The sequence below is a fragment of the Ciconia boyciana genome, chromosome 8, assembly GCF_034638445.1.
Source record: "Ciconia boyciana chromosome 8, ASM3463844v1, whole genome shotgun sequence".
NCBI lineage: Eukaryota > Metazoa > Chordata > Aves > Ciconiiformes > Ciconiidae > Ciconia > Ciconia boyciana.
In genome coordinates, this window is record NC_132941.1 from 7,281,722 (window position 1) to 7,301,789 (window position 20,068).

Consider the following 20,068-nt stretch of genomic DNA (forward strand, 5'->3'; position numbering starts at 1 on the left):
TTTTCCTGCACCAACCATAACACTGGTCTGGCCAGTATTGCCTTTTGCTACAAGTGCATGGCACAAACTTTCCATCACGATAGCGCACCGCTTGGTGAACAAAAAGAGCAATTCTCTTTGCCCCTTTGAGGTTTCTTCCATTTTCACATTAAAAGCTAATACCTCTGAAAAGAAAGGACCTCTTTGTTGAATATCACAGCAAGCGCGCCTGCAATCACAGCTTAGTGAGAAACGCAGTGGAAACACACAATCTCAACACCTCCCATCACCCGGCAGCTCCAAGGGGAACTGTGGAAGACTCACCTTCACCTCCTCCTGCACAGGTAAACACAAGCATAACACTTTCTCAGGGCAGTACAGCATTGCCCGTACCGGTTCCCCCCTAAGGAAGCAAAATTGCCCGCATTTGGTGGAAATCTTGCAAAATAAAAACAAAAGGGGAGCAAAACACTTCCCGTGTGTCCCATTAAAGCAGCGGGCTCAGAAAGGGGTGAGTGACAGCAGTGGATTTCAAGGGATGCACTGCGTGGAGGGGGGACATGGGGGAATTAGTGTCGGTTTGTGTGCGCCTTCCGAGGCGCTGGCTGGAGTCAGGAAGCCAGCCCTGAACACCCATCTCCCTTCAGTCTTTTGGGGAAAGGACATCACAGCTTATTAGGGTCAGATACTGGCATCTTAATAGGAGGCCCAGCTTCTGTCCCCCACGAAAAAGAGGAGTCTGGAACAGCCTGGTCTTTAATACTGAGCTCCGGGAGATGATGCATCCCTAGACACCATGCTCTGGGCAGCCCAGCTGTTGGGAGAGCTTTGTGGTCTCCAGGGATGTGACTCTACGAACAAAGACCTAGGACCTGAAAAATAATCACCCAAGCTACTTCTGGCCAGCAATCTGTGCACAACCCCTCTCACCACACCACGGTCTCCAGGCTGGACACTGTTCTGCATCATATGCTGTGGCTCGAATACTTGGAGTAGTGTTTGCTCTGAAGTCCACTGAGCTGGGCTGCAGACTCCTTTTTTCCGTCTGCCATGCTGGGCTCCCAAGACATTTGCTCCAAGGATTTTTAAGGACCCAGTCCTGAATTCCTCATTCTCTCCCTGCTCACTTAGGTGCTAAGTCCCCAGGCACATTTCCAATTTAGACAGACAGAAGGTTGTTCAGTGCAGGTACTTTTAGCAATTCAGAGTTACTGCTGACTGCTGGAACGGTGGCAGGAAGGTGACCATTTGCTAAACAGTGATCAGGCCACTGGATTCCTATTTAACTCTGCTCTACCATCCCTTATCCTTTGGTTGCAGTAAAGGTTTGTGATCACTGTTTTGCAAAGCACAGAGAGAAATGACTTGCCCAAAGACTAGAGCACTTGAGTGACAGGGAGATTAGGAGCTTCAGGATCCCCAGATGCCCAGAGCTGTCTTTTGACCTTGCAGCTCCCAGTCAGCATCAGTGTTAGCTCCTGGACCATCCAAGCTGTCCACGTCAGAAGAGAAGAGGAGTTTTGTTATGAATTCCTGAGCCCTGTCCACTGGGAAATACTGTTCTCAATCCAATTTCTTTCCTACTGGTTAGAAGTGAACTAAGCCTTTGCTAAGGAAGTCTGTCTTTTTTTTCCACGTATCCCAAAGCCCCTCGAGGTCAAGATTTGCCAGTTCCAGCCCCTGAGGTGGGAGGAGGATGCCCCGCACCTCTTCTGTTGCAGGGGACACAACGGCACTCAAAGCAGAGCCAGTTTCTTGAAATGGATAAAGACATGAGAAATGATAATGTGGCCAGAAAAGCGATGGATTGTCACCAGCATGGCTCGCATTCCTTTGGAGTCACTCTGCAGGGACGTCGAGTCCCTCTTTCAACCAAGCTGAGGGACTCTGGCTGTCCCTCTTTGAATATCCTCCCATTGTCCTATGCTGGTTACACACAAAGCCCAGCCCAACCAGTTTATCCCCAATCCCAAAGCAGTCTGTCATGTAACATCAAGTCAGAGCAGGCACACAGCCTTCTGCACAATCCTAAGCAGCATCGATCCGCCTTCTCGGTTTGGGGAAACACTGGCTGGGGAAACTTCCCTTGAGTCCGAGACTGGGGAAAACAAAAACAAAACAAAGAATGAGGCAGCAAGGCTGGTTCCAGCATTCAATGGTAGAAGAGGGGAAAGGAAATGAGAATCCAAATCAGAACTGAGAGCTAGGGAAAAATCTTCCTCCACCTGCTCCCCCAAAATCCTCCTTGACCCAGCAAGATGATAGCAGCATGTTCAAAGTTTCTGGTTGCTGGCTTGGAAAAACCAGCCGCTGTTGCATCAAACCAAGTATTTCAGACGTGCACTTTCCCCCTCTCAGTCACTTTATGTTTTCCGAATGTTCCAGTTATAATCTGGATTGTTTTTCTGTTCTAATGACCTATCCAGAGGTGACCTGTGATCAAGAGGTGACTTGGAATCGTGGGGGGATTTCTGAGAGGGGGGTGAGCGAGGGTCCGACACTGCAGGGTGAGGTGGAGGGAGAGGCTGTTTGTAATCTCCCGATTTGTCTGTGTGGAAGGACCGGTAGTGGTCCGAAGGTCCTTGGCCATGGTATCCCATGGGTGGCCTGTGATCAGACATCCGTCGGAAATCCTGCTGGTGGTAGTTCTGAGGCCTGAACTCATCGGATCGTCGACGCTTGGAATCGTGGTGGTGCCTGCAGAGAGAAAACGAATGGATGGAGATCAGTTCCCCAAGGAAAGCCTGGCCACCGCGGCCAGGTGCATCGTTGCAAACTCCTCCCATCCTTTCTGAGATGAAAGGGAATTACCTGTCATAATAATCTCGGTGGCCTCTGTGGTCTCGGTCACTGTTGTACTGTTCGTATGGCCTCTTGCGGGAGAGGTTATTTGGTCTGTAGTTCCCAGAGCTCCGGTGGGGCTCTCCACGAGATCGCCGATCCCCGTAGTGGTGGTCCTTGTACCAGTGCTGCTCATACTGGTGATGCCGCTCCCCACCCCACATCTGGTTGCTGTTGCCACCGTAGTTGAACTTTCGATCCCTCTGCCACTCTCCTCGGTCTGCAATGAGGAAAGCACCAGTAAGTGTCTTTCATACTTTAGTTTAAGCCCATTACTTTGCTGAATTCTCAAAAAAATAGTAACTATTGCGGTGCCCCTTTAACTTTCTCCTCCCTAAACTATGTGGGCCCAATTTTATTCTTTGAATTTCTTTATCATTGTTCTAGCAAATCTTATTCTGTCGTGTTCTTACACTCTTTTTATCACTATATCATCATGTTTTCTAGTCCAGCAGTAAGTACAGTGATAATATACGTTCCATCCCATCACCTTTAAACCTGACCAGCCACAAGTCCCAGAAGGATTTGTGTCCAAGAGCAAGCAGCTATTAGGTTGGAAGGGATGGTTTCTCCTGGCTTGCCAGCCCTCACCTGTGTTGCTGAAATGTCTCTTGTTTGGATGGCCGTAGTTGTCACGCGGGTGCCCGTGCATCTGCTGCTGGGTGTGGGAAGGGGGCAGGTGGATCTTCTGTGAATGAGGGTTGTGAGGCACGTGAGACTGGGACATCACAGAATCGCGGCTGGAGCCTGAAGGCTCTGGGCGGAACGGCTTCTTCATGCTGGACATGTCCTCCTTCTTCTTTTGTTCCTGCAAGGTGCAAGAGAGGGTTACAGCTCAACTGCTCTTCCACCAAAAGATTCAGACTATGTGAGCAACAACCTTGTCTGTCAGGCTCTGGATTTATCTGGAGACTTCCCATGCTGTGGACCACCCACCTCTTCGCAAGGGCTTTGTGAATCAACCGTGCCCAAGCGTAGTATGAATGGCAACAGTATAAGTGTGGTGGAGGACAGGCGCAGTTCTGCCCCACGCAGCTCTGCTTCTACATCCTATCCCTACAGGGCAGCATTCCCAGGCTTTTCACTCAAAAAGTCAACTCAACACAATGTGCCACACCAAGCAATGGTCAGAACATCTAGGACAAAGTGACCAGTGTTGTTAGGTGAGAGAAGAAATTCCACATGAAAGAGGAGGCAAACGCAACCAGGACTGTTTAGATGCTAAGAAAATGCCAACAACAATAAAGAAAGCCCATGATAAGAGACAGAAAGTATTGATGCTTCAAGTGCAGCACATTTTAAAGACGGCAATCAGAGGGAAGGCACTTCGGATCTCACCTCCTCTTCCTGCGATCTTTTCTTATGAGCCATCTTGTAGAGTTTGTGCAGTTTTCTGGCATCAAATTCTGTGAATTTTGACACAAATATCCATAGGTTCCTAGAAGGACATGAACATTTTCTGTTAATTGCTACATCAGCAGTTTAACTGCCATCTGCTTTCAAACCAACATCAAATCAGTTCTAGCCTCTCTGGAAAACAGTCTCAACCCAGCTCAGGACAGGATGATGAGGAGAGCTGGAACCAAGTTCTTCAAAGTAAAATAAAGAGGTTTGCACCGGTTTATCTAAACTAGCTCTGAAATCAATTTCAATGAAACCAGCACAAGTTGCAGACAAAACCCTCACCTGAGACTGGTCATGGAGTGAGTGGGCTAGACAATGCAAGACTTCACAGGTTAAATAAGAGGCAAGTGGTACACTCATCCACATAGAACCTAGCAGCCTCTGACTACCATTTTTAGATATCATAGACCGGCCAAAGAAAACAAAACAATCCCTCACCTTCTCCATAGCTTGATATGATCCTGGTCAGTGTAGGCTTTAAGGCACTCAGAGATGCGGTCCCCAATTTTTAGGAGGCAGTTGCGTGTGTGCTCTAGCTGTTCTTGAACCGTCAGTCCCTTATCAGGCTTATCGAGTTGCTTCAGTGCTTTTTTCACTGGTCTCATCCTTTCCTTGCACTTGAAAAAGCAACAGAGAGCAGAAAGTGATTCATTTGGCACAGGGCTCTACACTGTTCCCTTGTTAATCAGACAGAGCTGGAAGAAGTTCATTAGCATGAGATACTAGCTTTGTCTGACCATTAGACAAGGAGAAAGCAGCTATGAAAATAGCAATTTGTTAGACACGCTGCAGAAAATAATCAGGAAAAGATGAGAGCCTCCCCATCTTCACTGCCCCCCCTTTTAGAGGAAACAATTTGCTTTGCAAACCATAACCGCACACAGTCTGCTCTTGCACTGATCCCACGGCAGGCAGGGAAGCGTAACCGAGCATCGACAGGCTGAACCAACAGCCCCAGCTGAATGAGTGCTCACTCAATAGCCTCCCTGTCCATCCCCATCTGTGGTCACTTTAATCTATCGCTTTTACCAAAACTGGAAGACATGAGATGAAAGCACCATCTTTTTCAGCTGTGTGCATCAACGCTGTGCACTGGCAGTAAATCAGACAGGTTTCTACTGCCTGACTGGACCTTTCGTGCACCACAGAGGGAAAGTTAAAGAAAAAAAAAAAAGACAAAAATAACACAGGACCTGCAGGGAGTACAGAGATTTTAATTCAGAGAACTGTTTTTAAAAACTGATATTTCAGCATTTCCCTGTGCGAGTCAGGCCAAGGAGAGTCTGTCATGACAACTTTTACTAAAAAGCTAATTTTACAACAAGCTCTTGCAGCAAACATGCTCTTGCAGGCATGTTTGCTGCAAGAGCATTTACACAGCTAGAGAAGTGCTTACAGCTCAGACAACTCCGTACCTCCATACAAGCTCATCCTCAAAACTCTCCTGTATTTCCCTGCCTGGAAGAGCCCCGATGGCTTCTTGGCTTCTACAGGAGAGAGACTGCCATGTAAGGCTGCAGGGTCTTCTGTAACCCCGGGCTGTCAAATGAGTGGTGGGAACTTAGCGGGTGAAGAGCCCTTCTGCATGCTCTGTTGACATGGTGCCCTCCTCTGCCCTGGCTGGCATCCTGGCAGAGGGAGGGGATAACATGCGTGCTCACGCAAAGCTGAATTTTGAAGAGGGTTATCTGAACCCTTTAACAGTGCAATTGCTTGGTGAGAACTGGGAGCTGGAAGAGCTTTGAAGTTTCTTCTAGCTGAAGTGCCATTTACAGCAGCCAGCTGGTAGGCACAGAGGAGGCTGGTGGACAACTCTTGTACAGGGTTGTTCTGCCATGCTCTCAGATCGGCCAGAGGAAAATCACTGTGGGGCACTATGAGGGGGCTCCCACCCTGACACCTAAAACACGTCCTTGGATAACGGTGCAAGTAAACCCCAGCTGCCTTTCTAGGTTCTCTGCCACTGCCTCCCATCTCCTGAGGAAAATACTCACTATGCTGAATGTTTCTTGGTCCAGATCATCGTCCTCGTCTTCTCCAATGGGGATCGGTTCACTCCCTGCTGTAATGTGGACGGGACCTTGTGATCTCTTCCCTTTACTTCCAGATTTGGCTTCACCACTTTTAGGCTTTACAAAGACAAATTACACACATCACATGATGAGCCAGACTGCAGGATCCCAAGTGATCCAACTAACAACCTCCACACTATTGTTACTGGCAGTTGTTAAACCCCAGGCACCACTCCTACAACTTTCCTCCCAAGATCTCAAACTGTTTAGCTGCAATGCCTCTATTTAGCTTTACGTCATCCGTGAGGGAGTAGAGAGAAATCAGAGCCAACGTTTTGGATGTGAATACAATGTTCATACTCATGGAAAGAAAAACCAACGATGAAGACTTGGAAGAGAGGTTAAGCTACAGAATGTACGTCCCTTGCAAAGGACAGAGTTCAGAGTAGTCTCATGTCTATGAGGATCTGCAACTTCATGTGATGTCACTAATCCTCAGACCCTCTGGAAAGCAACCTCAAATCACGGGCTGTTACTGTAAATTTTGACTTATATGACTTATCTGCAGGCAAAGCCCTTTAGAGTCAAAGTTACACCAAAAATCACTGGAAAGCAAACTTTCCCCTACATATGTAACAAAGCTTCTTGGTTTGCACTTATGATCTCAGTGTCAAAACACACTGGGCATGCAGTACGTACCTGCCCCTTGGACAGGTACTTCAGGTCATTATTATAGAAGCTTTTACCCCCCTTCCAATTTGAATCCAGCCTCAGGGCAGTTGTACCCAAAATTCAAGGGACATTTTAGTCCACAACATACCATTGATGTCAAAACACTCATTCTGGTGAGTCCTGAACAGCAACAAGGACAAGTTACAGCCTTGATGGTGTGGACAGTTGGGTTATTTGGGGTGAGTTTAAATTAGAGGGGAATACAGACAAGGAGCTGCCAGCCCTGTGATAAATCACAGCTGAACAGAACTTTGATCTGAGTGCTCCAGGCTCTTTCTCCCTTTCTTCCTTAACATCAGCTATTTGGCCATATCGCTGTCACAGGGACGGCTGTACTTTAAAGGAAGTCTGACAAAATATCTTCCTTTTTGCTCACATTCCATCAAGCTTTAGGATATATTGCCTTTTCTACTTTTTATTGCAATTCTTCACATTAAGAATTCAGGAGGGCTGAAAAAGGCATAATATCCTCACCCCACAGTGCTTCATTGATGTCTCTTCACAGAGGGCCTTTAATGAATCATAAGTCTCATACCTTGCCCTTCTGCTCCGAGACTTTCCTATCTCTTAAACTGCTCCTGAGAGTACCACATACCTTCTCTTTCTTGTCTTTTGTCTTCTTTTTCTCTTTATCGCTTTCCTTTTCTTTCTTAGTAGTTGTCTGTTTTTCCTTGTTCTCTTTGTTCTCTTTCTTCTTCTGTTTCTTTTTCACTGGGCTCTTTTCCAAGCCATCCTCCTAGAAAATCAGTCACAGCACAGTCAAAGTTGGAGTCCCTCACCTCACATACATTTTCCTCCACAAAACTTACATCCTTGAAACGCAAGCAATTTTTGAGGTCCATCCAAATTTGCCCTCACACCTCTTTAACCAGACAGCAAGCCCTGCTTAACCAGCTGCAACCCACCCAACCCGTGACAAAAGGGTATAAAAAAACCAGACGAGCCCCAATCTGTAACTAGCTGGCAAACTGTAGCTAAGCACTGCTTTCCTATGCCAGCTGCGCTCGAGAACACTCAGCCCCTAAGGTAGATACTGATCAGCACATGAACAAAAAGCCTTAGACTACAAGCCAAACCACTCAAAGACAGGAGGTTTTCTAAGCAACAGCATGACCTTGGTAAACTCCAGCTTCACCACTGGCTGACGTACTGAAAAGGAGAAGGAAACAATTCTTCTTTCTCTCCTTTATAAGGGCAACAGACTTTGTCCCGAGACAACCTTTCCTCCAAGTGAATATGTGGATGTGTGTGGCCATTCTACGATCCCCCAAAACACTTAAAGCACTAACCTAAAAGAGTGGGTGGGAAAGGTCCTTCTTTCACCCCGACAGCTGTATATGTGTTTTTGTGAGTCTACCAGTCTCCTGTGGGAATGCACTCTGTAGCGTCCCCCGACTCCACGGGGCGTTTGCTAGGGGTGCTTCTCAAGGTGAGTTTCTGCAGTAACAACATAGCTCAAGGAAACCTGGAAAAGCCGCTATCCACCAAGTTGACTCACCTTGACTTCACCTTCTTCTGACTGGTTGTCTGAGTGCCGAGGAGAGGAGAGTTCATTCCCATGCTCATCTTTGACTTTGGGAGCCTTGTTCTCTTTCTTTACTCGTGGTTTCCTCTTCTTTAGCTTGCCCTGGTGAAAACACAGAACAACAGAACAAGTCAGGGCAAGCAAATCGCTACAGCTACTTCATGGGGACACGCCCCATCTCCTGAACATCTTGCAAACAGGTGCAGGTCCTGCAGGGTGGCAGGAAACCTGATGAGCCTGAGTCATTCAGTAAGTGTAATAATTACCTGCCCATTACTAATTATCATTTCAGTATCACAATGAAATCAGACAACAGACAATTCCTTATTCTTTCACGTAGATGATGTTCAGTGACCTGGGAACACAGGCTGTCTCCTGCCATCAGCCAACCACTCATCCTGAAACCCTCAGAATCAAGCAGCCACATCTCACCTCTTCCCCATCTTTCATGTTTTCTTTCTTGTCCAGATCTTTCTTCAGCAGTTTCAGTAGATAATCAACTCGGGTCTGGAGCTGTTTTCCCTGAGGTTTCTTATCTGTCTCAACAGGTAGGATCTTTGATAAAGAAGAAAAAAATATATATACACCCACATGCACCTATCAAACCTTGACAAGAGATACACACTAGCAGCAGTCCTTCCAGGCCCAGCAAAGGGTTGGAGATGCTGCACCTTCTGGGGGAACAAGAAGGTTCAAACATTTCTTCCAGCTCCCACACAGACTCTCCCTGTCTAGCCAAAAGCGAAGCTCCTAGTAAGCATCCCTCCCCTTGGCCTTTTGTGAAAGGACCCCAAGGCAGCTCTTTAGACTCTCTATGATCTTTCTTGTAAGTGTGCAAAAAGAAGGAAAAAAACCTTTGCAAACTATGTTTGGGACCTTGAGCTGCAAAACTGAGTGCACTCTCCTTGACACATCAGATTTGTTTGACAGTCTTGTCACAGCAGGCTGGTCCCCTCTGGTAACCCGAGACGTTACCACCGCAACGATACAGATGCAGAATTTTTAGTGGAAAACAAGGCTGCCAGGTGCCACTTCGTGGAGGAAGTATCTTGGCTTGCCAACTAGGTTACCTTCATACTTAATTGGAAATTGGGTGGTGTGTCTCAGGCAATTGTTTCCATTGTAAAATGCTTTTCTGAACTTCATGTAGGAGGGTGCTCAGCCACAGCCTGATCTCCGCTAAAAACACTAGCAGGGATGTATGTCATGGGAATGTACCATACTGGCAGCAAAGCGAGTGTAGAGATTCTTGATGTTCCTCAGCCCTGTGTTGCAGTTCACTCTCCTTCCATTGTGCTGACACAATGGATGGCGGCTTATTTTTAACCTGGATCATTTCAACATGGCCCCCATAAACAGTTCTTATGGGAATGACTGAGGAATAGTGGAACTAGATGGAGGCTTTCCAGCTGGCTTTGCTGCCATAGCCAGTCATGTAACTATACCCTCAAAGCTAACACAGACCAGTCTTGACATAAGCAGTGTCAAATCTGTGACAAATTATTTCCACACAGAAATTCAGACTCAGCTTCTTGTGAGATGCTCAAGGAAATATCAAGTCACGATTATGCAATGCACCCTCTATACTGTGCATGTAACCGCACATGTCAGCATTACCGTTTTCTTCCTGCATCATTTCAGTGTGGTTCATATGGTACTGTTCAGAGAAAATGTACTGCCAATCAAATAACACAACTCTGCTTTCCATCAAGCATGCAACATTCCATGGAGGTCACTATTTTCCTCATTATTATTTATTATTATTTTTGGAGTGGTTACAAACATAAACATCTGTTTCTGGAGTAAATCAAACATGTTCTCTATGAACACTGCAATGGACCCAATGCAAGCCACAAGCAAAGCGACCTACCTTATCAGACAACTTCAATTCCGGATCTGTTTTAATTAGCTCCCAGTTTCCATAACCATGCTCGTAAATTCCCACTAACAAGCGAGAATCCTCCTCCACTCCCCAGTCTACATCAAAATGGGCAGCTTTGACACGGCACGTCAGGCGGTACCTGAAGGCATTTCAAACATGAGCTACTTTTAATACTGTGGAGGATAAAGCAAATCCACATATCTAGGCTATTCTCTTTCCACTACAAAATCCAAATTCCCTGAGCCTCTTTCCGCATTGCCTACTTAGCCAAACTCACTTCTTCCTTTCCTCTGGGTCCGTGGGAATGGATTTATGCAGCATTTCAAACTCCTCTTCATGCTGGATGATGGATTTCACATTGACTTGGACACCAGAAATCTTGATAGTAGGACCTCTTCTTTTTCCAGGTCCTTTCCCTGCTCAACAATAAAATACAGCAACTAAGAGAACTCGTACAGAAAGAAGTGCCTCTGTAAAAATGTCTAGACACACAGAGATCAAGGCCTCGCCTGCAACCTCGTATTTAAACATAAGGCTGTCTGCTAAGGCAGGCCCAAAAGATAAGTTTTCTTTCACTGACTCACTTAGATCTGCAATCTAAACACCTCCCAGTATCATTTTCTTAAAAATACATCTAAGTACGCTGGAGCTGTTGCTTCAGTAGTTTTGTTCAGCTGCAACAGGCAGAGACCCAGCAGGAAATCCAGCCCAGACCCCTGTATCTCCAAACCAACAGCACAGAACAGCCATACATAGAGTGGTGAGTTGGGAAGTGCTAATTGTGGATCCAGCTTTACCATGCAGTACACAGCACCAGTTTGATTCCCAGTCCCAGGAGCAGTTAAAATATGATCTGCTTTTCCTTGTGGCCCAGCATTAAACAAGCTGATGACTTCAGCCTCTCCTCAGGAAAACCTGTGTTCAGCAGAAGCTAACAGACCCAAATGGCACTGTCCAGTCTGAGCAGAAGACTCAGGGGTTTCTCTCTGTTGGTGAGGGCGGCCTGGCAGAGATGGGATGCTTTAAGTGTGTGCTTGTTCTTTGCTTTTAGGTCGCAATGTGGCATGCTTCTCTGTCCAGCAAGGGAACGGTTTTCTCACCAGCTCCATGGAACACTCCCAAAAACATCATAACAGCAGCACACAAAACCCTCTCACTTACCTTCACCTGGATTTTCTTTCAGCTGCTCCTCGTATTCTTGCATTGCTGACACACAGCTATTGTGGATGAGTTCTCCTAACCGTTTCAGATCAGCCACAGACTTATCCACCAGCTCAGCATCCCGGGCAATACACTCCAGCCTGCAAAAGGGGAAAAAAGAACTGCAAGTTTTGTATTTGATACAGCATATCTGCTCCCAGTCACTTCCAGAACAATTGTTTCATATCTTTTAGCAGTCAATGCTGTATATGTATGAATGTACGAAACCTTCATGAGTGGAGTTCATGCAGGAAACAACACAGTTTTAATCTTTTTATAGGTCTAACAACTGCCGTACAGTGCTAATGCAGTATAACCGATCCAATCCTTTGGATTTTTTAGTATTAAAGCAAAGGTGAGAACTGTCTATCTTGAGCACAACAGGCACCCTCTGTGACTGTCCAGTGTTTCTTCATGCCTTCCCAGTTCCACATTAACTCCATTTGAAGGTCAAAAGCTGCCATCTGCTGTCCCTTTTGCCTGGCTGAAGTCAGTAATGTCAAGGCCCATACGCAAGCCTTGTGTTTCACAACAGAAGAGTACAACCAGATGAAAAAACACAGTCGTTTCTCATACAATATATGCAGGGATCCATGAGGGATCCGCTCAGCTCTGAGACCTCAGCAAGGGCTACAGCTTTCCGGACCCAGCACATGTGCCCATCTCCCTTCCTGCCTCACTTATGCTGGGCCACAGCACCTGTGCAGGGCTCTGCAGACCCACGCTCAAGGATGCTGCGTGCCTCTCCCCACTTCACTGCAAGAGGGATATGGCAACAAAAGATGCTCTGAATTCAGTCTTGAAACTAATACGCATAGAGAAGCTTGGCAAGTGCTTTGGGTAGCATTTGCTGTTCAGATGGCTGCTCTCTCTCCTTTCTAGGCAGAGTGGCAATGCCCCAAGGGCCAGACTCTGCCAGCAGGATGATGCTGCGTACAGCCCAGTGCCACTACTGCTCTGGCTGCTTTTTGGCCAGCATTCATCAGTGCCCATCAAGTGAGACACGAGGGACCGTAAGGCAGTGCGTGGGTTACTGATCACACGACAGCAAGGCTTTGTGCTGTCTGTGGAGGTTGTATCAAACACCCATAGCAATGTGTGTATGGCCGTGCTTAGAAACACAACGTCCCCCCGTGATAACCCTCTGGAGCAGGGCCAGGTTGGGACTTACCGTTCAAGAGGGAGTCCAAACTTCTTGTAAGCCTTGATAAACCTACACAAATAAAATAAAACAGAAACTAAACCAACTGCTATAAAAAGTGGGTCCAATATCACAGATACGCTTGAATATATTAATTACAGCCTGCCACGTTATCAACCTTGCATTCCACGCTGATTAGCTAAGCATCACTCAGGACTGGGAAGCTTAATCCATTAGCCCCCACAAAGAGTTCTGTGACCTCAGCTGGAGAACACCACAACATTATTATGAATGTTGGATGTTTCACAGATGAAGAAAAAAAAAAAAAAAGGACTCATAACTGCAGTGTAAAAAAAACATCGAAAGAAAGCATTGGCTCACACCATGTTGGTAATTATTAACTTCATTTTTCCAAGGAGAAAAGAAGCATTAAATCAATGTCATTAGTAATTTTAACGCTCAGGCTATAAGTGTAACGACCCATCACAGAAGAGCCAAATGTGGTGCAATCCATCACAGAGGTTTGCAGACAAGGATTGCTATTTATTTTTATGTCTTATTTTTACTGTGAAAATCACTGCCATGGCTAACACACAACTTTAGGGCAAGAGTCAGACACCATTGCTACAACTGAACAGTGCTGGGAGTAGACCCAATGGCTTCAACTACACATTATTTTTAAAATGAGTTAATTTTTTCCCTTCTTTTTTTCATCTTGTGCTCTTTCAGCTTCTTTCTGCTACACCACAATAACCTAAACGGCTGCTATAGTTCACATCACAACACCTCTTTCCTTCTTTATGGTTTCAGGCTGGATATGGGGCAGCTACCACAATCCGAAAAGTCTGACCATCTCCTGTTTAAAAATACGTCAACTCAGACACAGAGAGAGTGTCAAGGAAAACTCACAACCCCCTCTTTTCCATCTTTGGCTAAACATCTGGGCAGAGCCCTAAGACAAAGATCTTTGGAAAAGGCTCAAGAATTAGAAGAGATGAGAAGAAAATAATGCTCTGAAATTCAGCCCCCAGCTGCCTTCACGGACACAGTGCAGAAGAAGATACGCAACCGCTGGGATCAACGGGACCAGTGCTTCTCATGGGGTTATTTTGCCAGAGCTTGCCTTTCACTTAAAGCTTAAATCAGCAGGACTACTGCCAGAAAAATGTCAGGAAGGCCAGAGTCCTTGGCTTCTCCAGCTCTGTATCTCATGGCACCTAAGACCTCACGTGTAATACGGAATTAGCTCAATCCACTTGGCCCAGGAAGGGCAGTTACAACACGGATTAATTTTAGGAAGGTACCAGCTTCGCTGCAGCCTGAATAAAGACAATCCAGTCCATTTTGCACAGACCTGAATGTTAAGGTCATCAGCTGGGAGCAAACTGAATTATACAAAGGTGCAGAAGCTGGCCCAGTGAACCAGCTCCAGCTAAACCACTGACATGCTTACAGGTGAACACCTCCTGAATTAATCTGGGATTTTGTCCACCTGCATGGGATTTCTATATTTGTTTTCTGAACTGTCTCTTGTGCCCAGCACTGACCTCCTGATTTCAGCGTCAGTAAATCCTTCCACAGTATCTTTTCTAACACTTCGAGGACGCCCCCTGCGCTTTGGTCTCTTCTCGTCATCGGTATCATCAGTCTCGCTTTCTGATCCAGATGATCTCTGAAGCCTTCTCTTAGTTTCTGCATCTGATTCACTGTCATTTGTCTGAGCCTGTATGTACCAGAAAAACAGCAGTACAGTTAACAACTGCTAATCTGTCAACCTTTCTGTCCCTCCCATGCACTGGCACTATTTCACGTTCAGACTGTAGAACACCTTGGCATCTCTTCCTGAAGATGCAGAAGCCCATGTAATCAACCCAGAGAGGCTGCACGCCCTTGCAGTTTCCAGCTAGCTAAGGTTCTGGTGGTCATCCTCCCTTTAGAGCCTTCTAGCCAGCAGTTTCACAGTTGCATTTTGATTTACTAAGGTATAAGATACATTAAAACACATTGATTACCATGGTTTTGTGCCACACTCCCTTAGGCTGTTTTGAAAACCAGGACTCCTCAGAAATGGATCTGGAATCATCCGATATGAATTATCCTTCTCTCTAGTTTTCACTTTAATGTTTTTCCCCAGCTCATCCCAAAGAACAGTTCATAACCCCTTAAAGTCCCATATCCCAGAAGAGTTTCCTTGCACAGTCTGCTTTCTGTTGGATTGGGGTAGATCCCATCACCTAAAAAAGAACTTGGGAAGACACCATCTCTTTTGCCTGCAAGAGCCACATTTAGGCAAGAGCAGCCCGGGGAGCTAGAGAGCCCAAGGAAAAGAAACAGCCAGAACACGGCATAAACTGCAGTAAAATCTGCATTATACAGTTGGATATTTTGCCCTGTGCCCACTACAGGTTCTCTTTATTTTGTCTGCTAAGACGAGTCGTACCAAATCCAATATGGGCCCTCACACTGCATTACAAACCATGGGCCCAACGCATGATGCCAACAAGAGGTCAATGTGCTACCTCTGTGCTTTACTCCTAACCAACTTTGGAGGAAGGAAAGAAGCACTCAGATGGCAAGAAGGCTTCCCTTGAGTGTTGCCTTTGCCAGCTCTCACCTCCTGCCTCTCAGCTTCTCGAGATGGGCCATACCTTTTTAGTTGAGCTCCGGATTCGAGGCAGCATGTAGATTTCCTCCAATTCTTTCTGCCTTTCTTCCTCCTCCACCTTTTTCCTCTGCTCCTCTGGAATGATATCATCCCAGTCCTTCTGGGACCGCTCATCCAGCTCTGTCTCTTCCTCCTCCATGGTTGCAAAGTTGGCCACCTTTTATAAGCAAAGGAACACTTTTAGAAATTCCCTCCCCTGGCAGGAATACCCCAGAGCTGTCTGCTAAGCCTCAACTCCTTCCCTATAGGAATTTTGCCAACATTTCCATAACTAATTTATAATTTATCCCTATGTCACTACATTCCTTGACACATCTTTGGGCTAACAGCTTTTGAGGAAGTACGTGCAGTTTAAGACGTACTGCTGAGCCTCTGTAAGTTATTGGTTTTGTTTCCAAATTTGGGAAATTCTGCATTTTATTCACAGCCTTCAAAACCACTTACTTGAAATGAAATTAATACCTACATATCTCCCCAGCTACCAAACCCAGACAACCCCTCAGTAAACTGCTTTGTACAGGTCACCTCTCATCAGGCCTGATCTGTCCTGTCTGTTACTGACCTTACCACCGTGGCAAGATGTGGGGAGCCACATTCCTGCACCCCACTACAGGCTGGGGGTCCGTACCTTGAACTGGGAGAGGAGCTCGTCGGTGGCACTGGTGGACACTTCATTCTCTCGTGTTTCAGCCAGACGCAAAATCTCATCAATGTCCATCTCCTACCAGTCAGAAAGAGTGATAAAGGTGGAGGGTGCCAAGCACAGCAGGAAATAAGAGGCTTTGAGAACAGACTCGTGGGGTGCAATAGCTAAACACACATGTGCTGATATGAGCTAAATAAAGTGCAAATATCTGCAGGGTGTCATCACTGAGGGCAGGGATGAACTATCTCAAGTGGTACAAAAGAGTAGAAGTAAGGGTGATAGGACAGAAGCAAAGGAACATCAAGGCTGAGCAGCAGGGAAAATCTCCAGACAGTGAGATGTATTAACTAGGGACTGTTTCCCTTGGGGGAAGCTGTGCTACTGCGGCCATTAAGAGAACTGGTCAAAGCACTCAATACGAAACTGTCAAGCAATGCTGTGCTGAGGCAGGACAGAGCGACCTATTCGACTTCGCTGTGCTGACTCCTGCCTCTCTATGAGAACAACCAAAAAAGGATGCTGAAGAGGTGCTCAGAGGAGGCAGGGACAGGAGCTTTCAGCATGCTGTGCTATAACTAGCTAATGAATCCTTGGGAGCCAAGGGACTCTCTTGGTGACCATTACTATTTAAACACCACCAACAAGGCTCTTCTCAACCCCTGATCCCCCAACCCCAGAGCTCTCTTCTTTCAGCTTCTCTGGACTCACACATGCCCTACTCACCAACCTGCTCTCATGCACAGGGCAAGTACAAAGAGGGAGCAAATACACACGATCCCCCATGCAGACATTCAGAGGACTGCAAACAGCTATGTGATTTCAATTTCAAGCTACCTGAGGCTCTGATTCTTCCCCTTCAAGCTCCTTGAAGAGATCTTCAGCTCCAAACTTCAGAATAGCTGTCAGCTCCTCTTTATTGAAAGGATTTGAGCTGCAAGAACAAACGAGAAGGAAAATGTGTTTTGAGCCGTTAAGTCAGCCCTGCTACAGCGCAAAACCATACCAAAGTTTTTCCTAATTAGAGCAAGAAGTAAGTTTTCTACCCAGCACTATAAAAAGCCTTTTTATTCAGTTCCTCATCTCTTTCCCGCTCTAGCACAGACAACTACTGTAAAGGGAACAACCTCCATCTACTGGGGGGAAATGGGGAGAGTCTGAGGTCGCTGCCAAACTGCAGCTCTTCCACCACCAGGTTTCCTCAGACCAGGATGATCTCTGGGAGGAATACAGAAGGAAAAACAGGTAATGCATTAAAACTAGTTTCCGATTTCTGATAATTTTTATCCTCTATATCCAAATTAATGGTTGCATGACCCCAATCAGTGGATGCTCCCATTATTTATTAGCCTTCTGCCCTGTACCCTATCAAACAAATATTGTGAGATACCGGCCGGTGAAGCTGGTTGTGCCACATGCTGTACCAGACATCTCTGCCTCCTGACACAATCACTTACTTGGATCGCCCAGAGTTGTTGTCCAGAACAGTCCGGCCAGTGGTGTCCATACGCTGGATCACCAAATGATCCAGAACCATTTTCTTCTTGGCCCTCTCAATGATCTCCTCCTCTACTGTACCCTTTGTGACCAGGCGGTATATATTTACCTGAAGGGCAAGAAAAGAACAGAGCTATTTCCTGGACCTGAACATGCTCTGCTGATGCAGCGATGCATCCCTCAGTGGTTTTGCACAAGACCAGTCTGCTGACATGGTCCCTTCATGCACAGATGTGTCTTTTTACAATAAAAACCATCACATACTTTTTATATTTCGGGGCATCAGCTAAAATCAGGCTGGTTAGCACAGATCCTGCAGTGTGACTAAGCACAGAGTAAAAATCTTCTGAAACAATCACTCTAAATCCAAACTAGCATCAAACTTTTCACATATCTAATAAAACCCTAGTAAAGGTGGATGTTCTACTTTCCAAGTTTTTCAGGGCAAGAAAGAACAGAGTCCACTAGGCTGAGAAGTGCGATGCCATGGGTTGGGTTCTTGGTTTTGAAACATGCCAGAATCCAAAACCAACAGAAAGACTTGGCATCTGGCAAATTTGAGCTGATTTTTTGTTTCCTGGCTTTTAAATGAGCTTCCCTTGAGTTGGCAGCACTCTCTGGAGTCAGGACTGGGGGCAAAAAGACCATGTTTTCAGAAGCTCTGGTGAGGTGGGAGCCCATTTAGATGCACACACTGAAGCCACAGAGAAAACAACCCAGGTAACTCTTCTGACCTGCTTCTTTTGCCCAATCCGGTGAGCCCGAGCCTGAGCCTGAAGATCATTTTGGGGGTTCCAGTCCGAGTCAAAGATAACAACAGTATCAGCAGAGGCCAAATTAATTCCCAGCCCTCCAGCTCGCGTTGACAACAAGAAACAGAAGTCCTGGGGGGGAAGGAAAAAAACAAACAAAAAAAAGGCATCCATGAGTTAGCCAGCCTGTAACTGTGGCATAAAACAGCAACGATGACTTCAAAGCTATGCAAGGAAACGGAGGGAGGGCTCTGATGCACTCATGCTTCTCAAGACAGCAGAAAAAGGATTTCCTTCCCACACACCCTCCTCACGCAGGCTAAGTACCACTGGTCTTTAAGCTGAGGCACAAGGTGAGGCGGTGCTGGCAGGGGGGAAAGGTGTGCTGCTCCAGGAAGGGCCCAGCATGCATCGTTATGGGAGAGCAACGCAAGCAGCTCAGGGCAAGGGCACCTTGGAGTCACTGTTGAAGGTTGGACCACGCTGCCCACCAGACTCCTACAAAGGCAGCAGGCAAACACGTGATTTTTGTTGCCTGAAGCCTGCTGGGGGTGAGATCAGCAGCTAACACAAACTGTTTGAGTCACTGCCCAAGGGCACAGGATGCCAGGTTACAGCCAGGATGCCTGAGCCCCCATGGATGCCCCCAAGGGAGGGAAAAGGGCAGCTTCCGTGGGCATTCCTGCTCCTTTCCCACCCGCACTGCTGTCTCCTTCTCACTTTTATTTGTTAACTTTCCCACGACCACGAAGCACCTAGCTGTCTCTCCTGTGTCAGCCAAGAATCACCCTCCAGTCCAGGCTTCTGCAGCGAGGAAAGGTATTTCTCACGGCTGCGCTGACTGTGGCAGAAAACAAGTGCCTTGCACCAGTCACTGTGAGTCAGCAAGCCCAGATGAGAGGCTTGAGGTGCCCTCTCCTATTACGCTGGAGACTTTCACCTCCAACACCACACTCCGCTGCCTGCTGACACTTAAAATCCCCCTTTTTGCTTTGCCATTTCATATCCAAAACCAGTTTCAGACTGGAGGAATCATTTAGCAACCGTCTCATTCCGCAGACCACGGGGAAAGAATTGCTAAATTCTGCCTCTTCCCAGCCTCTTCGGGACTTTCTGGAAATGTGATGTGCAGCCTTTTTCTTTGGGTGTGGGAGATTTAAAATAAGCAATATGGCTAGTTGCAAAACGTGCTATATCTGTCTTTATATATGTCTTTTAAAGTATCTGGAGTGCTGTAAAAAGAAGCGAACTGAACCAATCCCCTCTTGGCAGTCACAGCCTGTGGCTCAGCCATAACGCCCGCTGCTCGGGCAGCCCACCCGGACCCTCCTGAGGCAGGACAGCCCCAGCTGCGGTACCTCAGAGCCGTCAGCGTTGAAGTGATCCAGCGCCTGCTTTCGGATCTCCCCTTTGATTGAGCCGTCCAAGCGCTGGAAAAATCAATAATAATGATAAAAGAAAGACGGTAAAGGAGCCCTGAAGAACTGCTGCACCCAAGTTCTGGGAGCCCTACAGCCCCCTTCCCTGCCTGCAGCATTTAATCATTAAAAATAACTGCCAATTAAAAATAACTGCACTGCCTTAGCCCGCTGTGTCGCAAGGGCAGGAGGGGGGGTATGCTCAGGCACTAGTCACACAGCGGGTGACACTGCAGCTCCCGTTACAGGCTCCCAGCCAGGGTCTCTGCATTTGCTATCCTCTCCTCGGGATTTATCACAGGACGAAGGCCAAAGCAGGGGCTATCGGAGGAGGCATTTTGCAGAGATGGGGCCGCACTGAAATGAAGGGACTTCCC

The 20,068-nt window shown here is 46.7% G+C and overlaps 1 protein-coding gene across 8 annotated transcripts in view; it reads right to left on the reverse strand.

The window, feature by feature from the left end:
* Positions 1-998: 998 nt before the first annotated feature.
* CHD2 (chromodomain helicase DNA binding protein 2) overlaps positions 999-20,068 on the reverse strand; it is a 72,465-nt gene continuing 53,395 nt past the window's right edge. For 6 of the 8 annotated variants that reach the window (XM_072869550.1, XM_072869548.1, XM_072869552.1 and 3 more), the window contains 20 exons: positions 19,632-19,703; positions 18,256-18,405; positions 17,482-17,630; positions 16,862-16,958; positions 16,010-16,102; positions 15,365-15,538; positions 14,264-14,439; positions 12,747-12,788; positions 11,537-11,676; positions 10,653-10,794; positions 10,364-10,514; positions 8,926-9,048; positions 8,467-8,595; positions 7,564-7,704; positions 6,219-6,353; positions 4,663-4,841; positions 4,159-4,258; positions 3,412-3,628; positions 2,791-3,040; positions 999-2,676 (listed from right to left, as the gene is read on the reverse strand). In XM_072869550.1, coding sequence (XP_072725651.1) covers positions 2,343-2,676; positions 2,791-3,040; positions 3,412-3,628; positions 4,159-4,258; positions 4,663-4,841; positions 6,219-6,353; positions 7,564-7,704; positions 8,467-8,595; positions 8,926-9,048; positions 10,364-10,514; positions 10,653-10,794; positions 11,537-11,676; positions 12,747-12,788; positions 14,264-14,439; positions 15,365-15,538; positions 16,010-16,102; positions 16,862-16,958; positions 17,482-17,630; positions 18,256-18,405; positions 19,632-19,703 — 2,994 coding nt within the window. In that variant the 3' untranslated portion in view covers positions 999-2,342. Of the gene's footprint in view, positions 2,677-2,790; positions 3,041-3,411; positions 3,629-4,158; positions 4,259-4,662; positions 4,842-6,218; positions 6,354-7,563; positions 7,705-8,466; positions 8,596-8,925; positions 9,049-10,363; positions 10,515-10,652; positions 10,795-11,536; positions 11,677-12,746; positions 12,789-14,263; positions 14,440-15,364; positions 15,539-16,009; positions 16,103-16,861; positions 16,959-17,481; positions 17,631-18,255; positions 18,406-19,631; positions 19,714-20,068 lie in introns of those variants that run through there. The other 2 variants (XM_072869551.1, XM_072869555.1) reach the window with 2 other exon arrangements.